This window comes from Tachysurus vachellii, chromosome 5, assembly GCF_030014155.1.
Source record: "Tachysurus vachellii isolate PV-2020 chromosome 5, HZAU_Pvac_v1, whole genome shotgun sequence".
Lineage (NCBI taxonomy): Eukaryota > Metazoa > Chordata > Actinopteri > Siluriformes > Bagridae > Tachysurus > Tachysurus vachellii.
The window spans coordinates 6118736-6133435 of NC_083464.1; the positions used below are offsets into that span (position 1 = coordinate 6118736).

The following is a 14700-nucleotide window of genomic DNA, read 5'->3' on the forward strand; positions in this document are numbered from 1 at the left end:
TCAGCCGGTTCACATGGGCCTCAACTGAGCTTTCTGGTCTAGCAGCCATGTGTACAGGCTCGGTCACAGGCGTACACAGGACTGGGCTGGACAGAGGTACTGTAGAGCCTTCGGGCAGACAGGCAGGCAAGACAAGGCAGAACACTGAGCAGACAGGAAACAGAAACATAGACACACACATTCAACAACGACCAACACCAGGGAAGAGAACAAACAGAGTAGATATAACAAACAGGAACCAATCACAACGCAGAGACAATCAGAGACTAAGGCGACACACCTGAGGGGAGATAGAGTTCACTTGGGGTCCATGGTAACAAATGAGTGGGCGGAGCAAACAATTAACAGCAATGCAGTCAGCAGACAGAAACAGGGCAAATTGGCACAGACAGACTCATTACAATATGTCACAGCTGGACACCAGTGTTCCACACACACAGCTCCAGTCAGCAAGAACTTTACTGAGATACTGAGTACAGTGATACATAATGCACTAAATACGTCCCATACATCTGTAACATTGATTATTTAACATTTAAAATATTATTTAAAATATGAGTACACATTTTGTAGTTAAAATATTTATATAATTGAATTCAAAGCTTGTTAGGCTGCACCAAGCATTTTGCTTGATTCCTTCACAACCACTTTTCCATCAGAGTAAGCGACACCCTTGTAGGTTCCACGGTTTTACCTACAGGAACTTTAACAGGAAATGAGAAGAGCTCCATTTTCTCTGTACTGATGTCTGAAGCATATGTACCCTCAACTCCAATTTTTAATTCATATGTTGTTTCCCCCCTGCAAGACATGGAATTCCTGCACTTACTTTCAGGCTCACTGTGAACTCCATATTGCCCTTAACAGACCAGGAGGATACTTTGGTGATTTTTTTGGAGGTCTCAATTGTAAATTCTTGAGGTTCAGAAGGGTTGTTCTTGTAGAACATGGATTTGATTTCTCCAACAGCCACTTTGGGTATCACATTTATCAGGTGACTTTATGCTTGCTAATAACCAGGGCATAGAGTTTGATAAAAAATCATTCATTATTTATATTTATGGTTATTCTTTCCAAAAAAGTTTCCTTTAACTGAAGTTAACTAACACAAATAAACCATGTTTAACCCCATTGCTATAATAAAACACAAGCGGATTTCACTTACATGAAAAAAGTCGGTCATGTTAACATTGTTCAGTTAATGTGTTCACACCCAATGAGGATTTCACATGACAGGAAATGTTCAGAATCGAGCTTTCATAATATGAGTTAAAGAAACCTTTAAATAAAGCATTAACACATACAGTAATTATAAAGCTATAATACTCTCATCTACATACACAGTTAATAACCTACATAATGTAATCAAGAACATACAACACAGGTTAATTACCTTAAAATGTCAGAACATCTAAGAAACCACAATGAAGTGATTTATTATTTAATCCACATTTCTTTGTCTCACAGTAACTTTTTATAAGACCTTGGAAGGGAATCATAGTTTCTGTAACTGTCATGATTAAGTTTTTCTCCAACTGACAAAACTTTCAATCTGTTTATAATCGAGCATCAAACAATCATCACACTCCAAGTTACCAGATGGTGCCATCCTTGGTGTTTTAATCACCTATTTGGTTACATCACCCAGTTCCTGTTTGCACCACATAAAAAGCAGATGTGTCTGTGTGTTTTTTTAGTTTGCTTGATGTTTGTGTAAATTCTGAGTCATGTTTTTTATGGAAAACATGAAAATTGGCATTTCAGTGATTCGGTTCCAAAAAAAAAAAACTCGCCATTATTTTGAGCAGCCTGAAGGAATCTGTTTGGTGGATTTTGCTCAAAAGATTCACAAGTTATGATCGTGGGAATTTTTCGATTGGCGTCAATGGGAATTTTGGCCAATTTGAGCTTCTTATCATAAAAACGTCATAACTCAACTTTCCAGCATGATATGATGCCTCATTCATGGGTCTACATTTGTGGGGCAACGGTGCAGGACTAGTTATGAGACAAGTTTTTTTATTTAATAATAATAATAATAATAATAATAATAATAATAATAATAATAATAATAATAATAATAACAATAATAATGATAATGATAATAGCAATAATAATAATAATAATAATAATAATAATAATAATAATAATAATAACAATAATAATGATGATAATGATAATAACAATAATAATAACAATAATAATAATAATAATAAGAAGAAGAAGAAGAAGAAGAAGAAGAAGAAGAAGAACATGAGACAGTAATAGTGTGCTTTGCTTCACAAGCACCACTAATTAATCAACAAGGTCTGGCTGGATGCAGGAAAGGAAGAGGATTAGCGCAATACAGTACTGCACTTAGATTAGATTAAATTGGTTTAGACTAAACTTTTTTACAAAGTCCATGTACAGAACCAATGAAATGAACTTAGCATCTAACTGATCATTAAAGGTGGGGTGCACGATGTTTGAAAAATGCTTCAGAAAACTGCGTCAGGCCGACAAACAAAACAAACGTGTAACCAATGAGCAGAAAGAGGCGTGTCTTGTCAATATATGGCGGAGAGTGTGTTCAGTGCGCATGTCTGACATTAGCAGAAAGCCATTGAAACATTGACATGGCGGATACCTGCCTTTACCTCTGTCTCGGGTTCTAGGTGTTGAACGCCGTCTTCCGCGTGAAACGGAGCTAAACCTTTCACGGTACAACACACAGTACTACAAAAACACACTTGTATTACCATAGTATTACTCATTGTGTTCATTTATTGATAAAAATAGCGATATTATTGATATCCCCTCGTCCTGCATCACTCTCTGTCACAATTTTCATAATAAAAGTCTTTTGCCTTTCAATAAGTTTCTATAGGAAAAGTATTCAAACAAAAATCATCATAACAATAAAGAAACCCATTTAAATAAAATAAACTGCGTTCGATTTTCTGCGTTATTTTCTTTCCTTTTTTTGTGAATAATATCTGGCTACTGCTCTTTATCCCACTTTTTTTTTTTTAAAAAAGTTTCACTTTCCTGCTGCAGTTAATGTATTTGGAGAAGGCTTTTGTTTTGTTTTCTCAGTTTTCTCTGATGATTTGAAAGCTTCAAGTGATCCAGCTTTATCTAAACATCTGAGTTGTAGAAAGTGGAAAGCAAAAAAACATCATGTAAAATGTATACAAAGTGTGTGAAAGTCATTTTAGGAGATTTTCAAATATTCTGAATATTATCTTCAGTCAAACCCAAGAAATGACAAGACCGAGGATTTTCATTCCTTTTTAAGAGGTGTTCACAACTAAGGGCAACTTTTTGCTGGACCCAAAGTTTTAGTGATACGGTGTTAAGAACCCGAGTGAAAAGGAACTTAGTGAATAAGTTTAATCAAGTTACAAGGAAACATAATTAGAATAGTGATAAAGAGCACATCCAGCCATGTAGACATTATGCTTCACCAGAGGTTTTCCTGTGTTAGCCTTGTTAAGACACGGTTCACTGGGACGCTGGGCTTCAGGAAGCATCTAGAGCAGTCCATGAGTCAAAGCATTAGTTTCTATTGAGAAGGGTTTTAGTGATTGAAATCCTAACAGATTATAATCTTCCTGATAAGTAAAAGGAATTAAATACAAATCTTACAGCAAAAAAATGAAATGTTTTGTAAAGAATGTTTTATTAATCAAAAATGTGGGTTTCCAACTACTGGATTAGACTAGTGGAATAAATCAAATCACTGTTTTCACTGGTTTACAGATTTTACAGATTTTAAGAAAAAATAAAATAAAATCTCCCATCCCACCCCATACAGGATACACGTTAACATGCAATATTGTAGAAGTCACCGCTGATTACAAATATGAGTACACACATTGTAGAAAGAAATACAGAGAACTCGGAGAAATGGATAAGTTTTCTCTAGTAATATTTGTCACTGATATTGACATAAGTATGGTGTGGAACACTGTGTTACACTTCATAGTCAAAGTAGACAAAGTTTTCAAAAATTTACATTAATAATTTTAAATATGCTGAAGTAGTGTAACCACCTAACACACACACACAAACATCTAGTCAGCAAGACCTTGAGATACTGAGTACAGTGATATATAATGCACAATATATTTTTCATGCATCTCTAACATTGAGGATTAAACATGATCAGATTTAAGTAGACATGTGGTTAACATTTTGTGGTTGAAATATTTATAGAATGTAATTTAAAGCTTGTTAGACTGCTAAAATCTTTTTATTTTTCATTAACAGCCACTTGTACATCAGAGTAAGCGACACCCTTGTAGATTCCACTGGTTTTAAGCTCCAGCACTTCATCATTACAGCAGGTAATCTTGATGATGCCAGTAAATGGGAGATTGACTTTAGCTTCACTAATTATTATGCTCACATTCACGGTTTTATGTTTAGGAACTTTAAGAGGAAATGAGATTCTCTCTGTTTTCTCTTTAGTGGTCTCTGAAGCATATGAACCCTCAACTCCAACTTTAAATTCAAATCCACCACTGCCTTTCACAAGCATTGGAATTTCTGCTTCTATGTTCAGGTTGACTGATAATTCTAATCTGACATTAACAGACCAGGAGGATTTTTGTATGATTGTTTTGGAGGTCTCAATTGTGTAGTCTTGAGCTTCAGAAGTGTTGTTCTTGTAGGAAATGGATTTAATTACTTCTTCAGACACTTTGGGTTTCATACCCAAAGCTTTGGTGTTATACACAACAGTGGAAAGCTCAGCAGACTTGATGTTGTCGATGAACATAAAGCCTAAGGAAAATAAAAGTTTATCTTCTTTTCCTTTGATTCCCAAACAGACCCCAGAAGCCACATCCACATCAACTTCACCTTCTGGTTCTGGTTGCTTGATTTTCATTCCTGCATAGAACTCGCGGGGGAGATTTGTCTGGAATTTGATTCCACCCAGACGTTTTTTATCGTTATCTGGCCAAAGTGAAAGGGAGGTGAAATGCTCTCCATCTTTAAATGTAAACTTAGACCGACGCCCACTAGACTCACCAAACTGTTTTGGCTTTCCATTAGTAAGCCACACCTTAATGCCTTTCACCTTCCTGTCACTGACCCAAACATGGATCTTTCTCAAGATGCTTCCAGATTTACTGCCTTCAAAACTAAATGCTTTTCCTTCATTCCCTCCAACCTCTTCAGTTTCTGCCAGGTACGACATGCTCTTGCTCTATACCTTCAGACAACCAATCAAAAAAGACAATCAAACATTTAAAATTAAAATTAAAAATTATAGGAATTAAAAAGTTAAAATGGAAATCAATACTTCTGCTAAATTGACATGTTTAAGATTTACATTCATGTTTAAGATTTACATTCATAGTGATTATATACCTTGGTTGAATAAGGAATGAATCCGACGTGGATTTCCTCAGCTTGCTGTCTTAACACTGAAAGCAAAAGCGTTCAAGACACTGCAGTAGGGCAGAGAATACACACAAAATAATCAATATGTGGCCTGATTCCAGTACTGATTACAGTATTTTTCTTGCCTGAAAACACCCCCACCACCACCACCACACACACACACACACACACACACACACACACACCTCCAGTCAGCAAGACCTTTACTGAGATACTGAGTACAGTGATACATAATGCACTATATATTTTTCATACATCTCTAACATTGAGGATTAAACATGATCAGATATGAGTTCACGTAGTTAACATTTTGTGGTTGAAATATTTATAGAATGTAATTTAAAGCTTGTTAGACTGCTAAAATGTTTTTATTTTTCATTAACAACCACTTTTACACCAGAGTAAGCGACACCCTTTTAGATTCCACTGGTTTTAAGCTCCAGCACGAGTCATTACAGCAGGTAATCTTGATGAGGCCAGTAAATGGGAGATCGACATTAGCTTTATTAATTATGATGCACACATTCACGGTTTTACATTGAGGGACTTTAAGAGGAAATGAGATGCTCTCTGTTTTCTCTTTAGTGGTCTCTGACGCATATGTATGGAAATCAATACTTCTGCTAAACGGACATGTTTAAGTAGAATTTTGGTTATGATAATAAAATGCCAGAAGAATGAATGACTGCTGATATTTATCATTATCAGCCAATTGTTTTATTAAATGAAGTTTTTTTTTATTCATTTTTATTATTAGATGATTTTATGTTTGCTAATGTGTACATGAGCATGTTTGTTCAATAAAAAGCTGGAAAGTGAAAGTAAATTAAAGCTCTTTTGTTAGGGAGTTTGAACTCATCTGCCTCCCGCATCCTTGTTTCTCTCCCTGAATTCTCTCCATAATTCTGTTAAAGAGGTATGTTTAAAACCTGTAATTCATTATTTATACAACGTAATGCTTTACAATAAGTTTTTCTTAATTTAAATTAACTAACATGAATAAACCATATGCAAATTTCTCATATCAGTATTCAAACCTCAGATGTAACTAATCGACCCTAATGCCTTTAGAATTTGCATTACCAGTGCTAACAAATTTTTATTGAATTAAGACTTACACACCATCCAAGACATGTGGTACTAGAAAATAATCATAATTAAGCATTCAGGGGTGCAGTGACATATTTAATAGGAGTCAAAGCTTTAACATATACAGTAAGAGGAAGATTATTGTAACTAGCCATAATCTACATACACAGTTAAAAACTTACATAATGTAAACAAGAATCACAGGCAGACTTACAAGGAAGTAGTCAAAAGCATGTAGTGAAAAAGTGCCTTCTTTAAATGACGTCTTGTTAAGGAAGCAAGTTTATGGATAAGACAGAAACTGCACACAATCACATTTATACTATATGGGTTGTCTTTGACCTTGGACACACCCCTTTGTGGGATGAACATAAGAAAAGTGATATTACTGATATATGAAAATTTAATTACTCTGTTTTAACTTGTTTTACTTCATATATTGTGTGTCTTTTTTTTCACAGCTTCTGGCATTGGGTCTTGCTGTTGACATAAGTGCGGTGACCCATATGGTTTTCATCATCTGCTGGCAAGCATATCTATTTTTTCATTCTCCGTTATCCACACCATATCCTGTCCTTTCACTCTGACAATCCAGACATTCAGCCTGAGCAGACACAGTTGGGCCCAATTGAGGCTATTTCATTATTTAACTGTACTTTTATGTTTATTTCCAATTTTTCATTCCCACATTAAAAGTCCACCACCTTTAACCAGTATAAATAAAAATAAACATGCAGCTTCTGTCTTATCTGTAAACTGACATCTGTCACAAAATGTCTCTTTTACATTTTTAACCACTTCACTGATTAAACTCTGTAACAGTAGCACGGCCGACACAGAAACTTGGCACATTTTAACTGTTTAATAAAACACACGTGTAGCTCACCTGGCTCACCCGTGTGTTGCACAGCCAGAGGGTGAGTGCTACAGCGGCGCTCCTGATTGGCTCTCAGCTTTTCGGCGGGAATTCTGCTGCCCCGCCTTGCACGCTGAATCCTTTTTAGCGCTTTCTCAGCGGTGCTGTCCACGGTGCTTAATCGCCGCCTTTTTAGCGCTTTTTGGGGGCGAGGAACGGTATCTTGGCTGTGGTCACAATATATATATATATATATATATATATATATATATATATATATATATATATATATATATATATATATATATATATAAATATATATATATTAGCGTTCTGTTTCCAAGTGCTGAATACAGTATACTGAATTAAGTTGGTTCATGTATGCAAAGCATTACTCTATATTGTATTATTGGCATCTATAAGCATCTATCTGTATTATTGGATGACTATTTATTTATTTATTATTTTTATTAGGTGTTTTTTTTTGTTTGTTTGCTAATGGCCAGTGCATACTCTTTGATTAAAATCATTTATTACTTATTTCTCCAGAGTATGAAAGTTTAGAGTTTGCTTAATGTAGGAACATATTCCTATGGGTCCGAAACAGAGGCCGATTCTTCCAAAACCGGTGCATTGTAGAGAAATGTGCTAATGCTGTCAAAGAAATTAATCCAGCTTATTAAGCCAATAAGACACACATTTAATATCTTCTATTACTAAAGAATGATGGAATCTCATTGGAAATATGTAATCTGCCCAATATTGGTTTGATTTCAAGTTCATGCTAATGCTGTCAAAGAAATGAATCCAGTTTATTTTAAAAAATCTGATGGTGAAGGATGGTGAGACAGACAGCCATGTTAAACAATCTGTTTATTGAATGATCTTTTTAGAGAAACCAGATGCAAGCTTTTGATCAAAGTCGCTCCACTCGAGTCTCGGTCCGGTCCAGCTGCATAAAACACATTGGATCAGGATTAGAGCTCAGGGTTTACTTTTCTGTGCTGATGATTTGACTGCATCCAGTTTTTTATTTATTTATTTATTTTTTTTGTGTGTGCACAGAGATTGAAATGTCATAGTAAAAAAAAAGTCAGATTTCACCCCCACATATTCCTTTAAAGAAACTTAAACAAACTTCATTAAAATGTCTTTAATTTGAATTGAAATCATCTGTACCAACTTTTGTCATTATGAAACTTTCTAGCAATGTGAACACAGTACTGTCAGTTTTGACATGGACATTACTGTCAGTACTGTCAGTTTTACACATGGACATTATATATGACTTATCACTCCACTCAGAAAAATGTTTATCTATTAGCAGCACTGAAATGTCTTACAAATGTACTTTTGATGAGATCACTGAAGTAAATGTCATTGAAGGAACATGTTAGATTAGCAGTTAAGGTGTTGGACTACTGATCGGAAGGTTGTGAGTTTAAATCCCAGGTCCACCAATCTGCCACTTCTGGGCCCACTTCTGGTTAAATGCCAGCCGCTCTGGATAAGGGCATCTACCAATTGCCAAATAAAGTACTTAAAATATTTAATCTAATTGTTAAGAGTGTGTGGTGACCTCACCCATCTTTGGTAACTAAAAATGATCCACATCCTCTATGTTTCAGACACACACAGCAATTTTTGGTTTCACTCAGTTCCTTAAGTCCTTTCACTTCTCACAATTTCTAGAAAACTCAAGTGAAATTTGCTTAGCAGTACTACACTGGGAAAGCATTTCGAAGAAAATAAGGTAAAATGACTGACATAAGAAAGAAATAAAAATAAATAACAATGAAAAAAAGTCTCTAAAAAGCATCTAAAACTTTAGATAAAACATTAAATATAATACAAAATTAAAATATCTACAAGACTTTCACAGTTTTGGGTGGGTTTGGGAATTTGATTTGTAATAAAGTTCACACACCTACTGATTCTAAAACACTTTTATTTCTGTCAATTTAAAATTTCTCCATGTGTCTATCCTGTCAGTTAAGTTTACTATCCTGAGGAAATTATGATTTCATAATTGAAACAGGTGGAAAAAGCAAGTGTGTGTTTTTTTTTAGTATTTTTCCAATTCAGATATGTTTTAAAAACTACTACACTTTTAATTAATTTTAATCTATTAATAAAGATGACAAAATTATATTTTGACTGAAATGTCATAGATTTCCTCCCCACATATTCCTTTAAAGAAACTTAAACAAACTTCATTAAAATTTATTTAATTTGAATTGAAATCATCTGTACCAACTTTTGTCATTATGAAACTTTCTAGCAATGTGAACACGGTACTGTCAGTTTTGAGAATCCTAGCAGTTTAATGTGTACCAATTTAAACATGGACATTATATATGACTTATCACTCCACTCAGAAAAATGTTTATCTATTAGCAGCACTGAAATGTCTTACAAATGTACTTTTGATGAGATCACTGAAGTACTTGACATTAAAGGGATGTGTTAGATTAGCAGTTAAGGTGTTGGACTACTGATCGGAAGGTTGTTAGTTTAAATCCCAGGTTCACCAATCTGCCACTTGGGCCCATGAGCAAGGCCCTTAACCCTCATTTGTATAAAATGAGGTTAAATGCCAGTCGTCCTTGATAAGGGCATCTACCAAAAGAAAAATGTGTCTACCAACTGGCAAATAAAGTACTTAAAATATTTAAACTAATTGTTAAGAGCATGTAGTGACCTCACCCCTCTGTGAGTAACTGGAAATGATCCAAATCCTCTATGTTTGTCACACACACACACACAGCTATTTATGGTTTCACTTATTTCCGTAAGAATGCTTTGTTTCTTTAACAAGTTATTTTACTTCTCATAATTTCTAGAAAACTGAAGTGAAAGGGAAAGGGGAAGTCGTGGCCTAATGGTTAGAGAGTTTGACTCCTAACCCTAAGGTTGTGGCTTCGAGTCTCGGGACGGCAATACCACAACTGAGGTGCCCTTGAGCAAGGCACTGAAATCCCCCACCAACTGCTCCCCGGGCGCCGCAGCATAAATGGCTGCCCACTGCTCCGGGTGTATGTTCATGGTGTGTGTTCACTGCTGTGTGTGTGTGTTCACTGCTGTGTGTGTGCACTTTGGATGGGTTAAATGCAAAGAACGAATTCTGAGGATGGGTGACCGTACTTAGCCGTATGTCACGTCTCGTGGTCTCGTCGTGAAATTTGCTTAGCAATAATACACTGGAAAAGCATTTCGGAAAAAAAATAAGGTAAAATGACTGACAAAAAAAGAAATAAATCAAAATAAATCATAAATAAAAAGTCTCTAAAAATCATCTCAAGATTTAGTTAAAACATTAAATATAATACAAAATTAAAATATCTACAAGACTTTCACAGTTTCAATTAAAGTGGGTTTGGGGATTTGATTTGTAAAAGTTTGCACCACTATTGATTCTAAAACACTTTTATTTATGTCAATTTAAAATATCATCCACCTTTTCACAAACAGTTCTTTAGAGAACACAGTGAAGAATTAAAAAAGTAAAAATGGTATTTCTCCATGTGTCTATCCTGTCAGTTAAGGTTACTGTCATGAGGAGGTCATCATGTGAAACAAGTAAAAAAAGCGACAAATTGTGCCATTGAGCTGAGAGTGTGTGTACTGTGTGTTTTTTGTGATTGTACTTACTGTTTACATACTTAATACTACTTAATACAACCTTACAATTACAATGTAAGGTTTCTAAAAAGTGCATAAAATGAATTCATATACTGCTTCTCCTTTACCTCGCTCTCCCTCCAGAACTACAGTAGTGGTAAGAAAGCTGTCAAAAGTGAAAGGCTAGTTGCACCAATGATGTTACTATGAGCAAGCAGTAGCTAAGTACTGTTTAGTGGTAGTGCTCAGGAAGAATCTAGAATAATACATAATTATGGAAAAAACAAGTTAGAAGCTTAGTTTCAATTAAGACTCATTTTATTGATGGAAATTATACATTATAATCTTCTGAAGATGTAAAAAGAAAAGAATCAAATTGTTACACTACAGTCGAACTAAATATAAAAAACATGAATTTAGATGTTTTATTTCCTTTTGCAGCACGGAATCCTCGCCTTTGTTTCGGCGTTCCTTCCTTTTTTACAGAGTAACGTCAAATCAACATGGCCGCTGTATAAAATCTCCATCGTCTACATTTATTCGTTTATTACATTATAGGCTTTACAATAATTAATATACAGACCTGCATAGACAGTACTTGGTTAAATGTACAGTATACCAACAACCTTAATAATTAGCTGGCTAGCTTGTTGCTAAGGCACTCGCGTGTTGCTATGCTACTTGCTATAATCTGCAGTCATTGCATGAAAGTTCACTACAGGACAACAGAACCTACAGAAACTCGGGCGTCTATGTTTTTTTTTCCACATCACACGTCAAACATCCCAATGACCAATTAAAAGGTACCATGAACACAGCATTAATCTATAAATCCATAATTTAAAAACATTCATTGTATTTTTCATTGCTTTTTTCGAGTATGACTTTTAAAATGGTCATCAATTTTATCCAGCATGAAAAATATTCAGATTAAGATATTTCCAGTAGGGAAAGAGCTTGAATTGCAATATGTATGTATTTGGGGGGAAAAAAAAAACTTTCTACTTTCAAACAATTTCTAATATTTAAAGCTATTGTATAAATCATCTATTCATACAGGAGATGAACTTTAAACACATTTCCCTGCGTAATTATTCCAATGCCTCCTCCTTATGAATGCTTCAAATTCTGGTCTTTCTAGAAACTGTCTTGCAGTTTACACAATATATCAAACAAATGAAGGTTTGTTAAAGAAAAATAGCAAGATTGCACCCAACGGAGATTCTATCAAGTAATAACTCCAGGGTTGGGGGGTCGATTCCCGCCTCCGACTTGTGTGTGTGGAGTTTGCATGTTCTCCCCGTGCCTCGGGGGTTTCCTCCAGGTACTCCGGTTTCCTCCCCCGGTCCAAAGACATGCATGGTAGGTTGATTGGCATCTCTGGAAAAATTGTCCGTAGTGTGTGATTGCGTGAGTGAATGAGAGTGTGTGTGTGCGATGGGTTGGCACTCCGTCCAGGGTATATCCTGCCTTGATGCCCGATGACGCCCCTGTGACCCGAGGTATTTCGGATAAGCGGTAGAAAATGTGTGAATGAGTTTCCAAGATTTGGCTTCATTCATCTTGCCCATCTTATAACATGATGCCACCACCACCGTGCTTCACTGGGGGGGGTGAAGTGTTCAGCATAATTGAGTACACATCAACTATGCCATGACTCTGGTCTCATCACAGCAGAGAACCTTTTCTCAGGTTTTGTTGAGTCCCCAATTGGCATATATCTTTATTCTTTATATATTTTTTCTCTTTTCACTTCAGTACGTCTGGATAATTTGTTTTTTTTCTTTTTCCAAAGTTCAAAAGTCCAAAGTTCAGAATATGGTAAATACTCATGCAAGGCACTGCACATGCATGTCAGATATGGATTTCATTTTGGTTGAAATTATCTATCAATTTTCTAATTGGGATTATTAAAAACATATTAAATTCATATTAGGCTGTTTGGAATGAGGTAATTATGATAATCGTGTTTCGGTGGTTGTGGTTAAATGAATGTTTTTACTGACGATTCTACAAGTCTCTGGACAACACCAAGGTTTCGTAAAGATATTTCTTCAGCCGGTGTTTCGATCATGGTGGAGCAGAGCAGTGTCTCAAAACCTCACTCTCATATGTGTTTATTCAGATTGAGATCTGATGAGATCTACATTGTTTTCATCCTCCAAAACATTCCATGAACCCTTTGATCTGTGGATGTGGGCGGGGTTATCCAAAGGAGACCACGCCCTTTAGGACAGGATTGGCTGGGATCACTGAGAAGATCTTTGTATTGATTTGCAGTGATGCTTTACTCTCAAACCATTCATTCATTCATTCATTCATTCATTCATTCATTCATCTTCTACCGCTTATCCGAACTACCTTGGGTCACGGGGAGCCTGTGCCTATCTCAGGCGTCATCGGGCATCAAGGCAGGATACACCCTGGACGGAGTGCCAACCCATCGCAGGGCACACACACACACTCTCATTCACTCACACAATCACACACTACGGACAATTTTCCAGAGATGCCAATCAACCTACCATGCATGTCTTTGGACCGGGGGAGGAAACCGGAGTACCCGGAGGAAACCCCCAAGGCACGGGGAGAACATGCAAACTCCACACACACAAGGCGGAGGCGGGAATCGAACCCCAACCCTGGAGGTGTGAGGCGAACGTGTTAACCACTAAGCCAACGTGCCCCCCACTCTCAAACCAGGACTGCTAAAAAAGTGAATAAATAAATACCCCCCACACCCTCACCACCCCAATTATTTCAGTCAGTGCCTGTTTGTAGTTTCTATTGCAATTCTATTGTGTGCAGTAAGCATAGAAAATGAAACCTATGTATTGTATACTGTATATTTGCATATTTTGTAGCTTATACATTGCTACAGAGCCGAATTACCAGTATGGGCTGATTGAGTTCTCCAGTAGAGGGCGTCAGAGTTCTGTCAGAGTGATGGACTCTGCACGTGCTCTGCAGCATGGACCTGCCATGCTTTTGCAGCATGCTTTATAATCTGCAATGCCTCATTTCTCACTTTCTGCCAAATTTCCTGACTGCTGACTGCAATGGAAATACGCTTACTCTTAGAATAAGTGTGTGTGTGTGTGTGTGTGTGTGTGTTTGTGTGTTTTTGTGTGTGTTTTATATATTTGGCATACGTTGTGTCCTTTAACAGAGTCATTTTTTCATCCTTCTTTTTTAACATCCCAAGGGGCTTGTTGTGTCAGTTTATGCTTGTAATTGAAGCAAAGCGTCTCACTTAAATGGATTTACTCAGCACGTATATGCCGATCTGAATCATAAGCGGTTACATCTGCTAGCTGTGTGGTGTCGATGAGATGAGGAAAAAGAAAAAGAAAAAAGAACGCATGACCCTGTGGACATCACATTACCATTTGAGGTGGATTTCGGAAGAAAAATGCTCAAACTCTGGGATCACTGGGATAAATATGGCAAGGTGTGTGTGTGTGTGTGTGTGTGTGTGGTGTTTTTTTCATGGTGGTATTTCATAGCAGCGTCCCTGACGGCACGCGGCGCATGAAAAAGAATTAGCAAATCCAATCATTTGAGTTGATTTAAGAATGCTAAGCAGGCCTACGGGGTCATATGCACATAGGGAATCAATAGTAATTACCATTTCATCTCTCCCCTCGCTCTTTCTTACCCTCTCTTAAATCAGACTCTGATCTGATCTCATCAGATTGATTAGGGCTTGTAAATGAAGGCACTGGTTGTGGTTACATTGC

General features: G+C 36.4%; 1 protein-coding gene across 1 annotated transcript; it reads right to left on the minus strand.

Moving 5' to 3' along the window:
• Positions 1 to 3645: 3645 nt before the first annotated feature.
• LOC132845243 (aerolysin-like protein) lies at positions 3646 to 5188 on the minus strand. Its single transcript, XM_060869161.1, has one exon. It carries the CDS (start codon positions 5186 to 5188, stop codon positions 4238 to 4240), a length of 951 nt encoding a protein of 316 aa, XP_060725144.1. The 3' UTR covers positions 3646 to 4237.
• Between the last annotated feature and the right edge of the window lie 9512 nt (positions 5189 to 14700).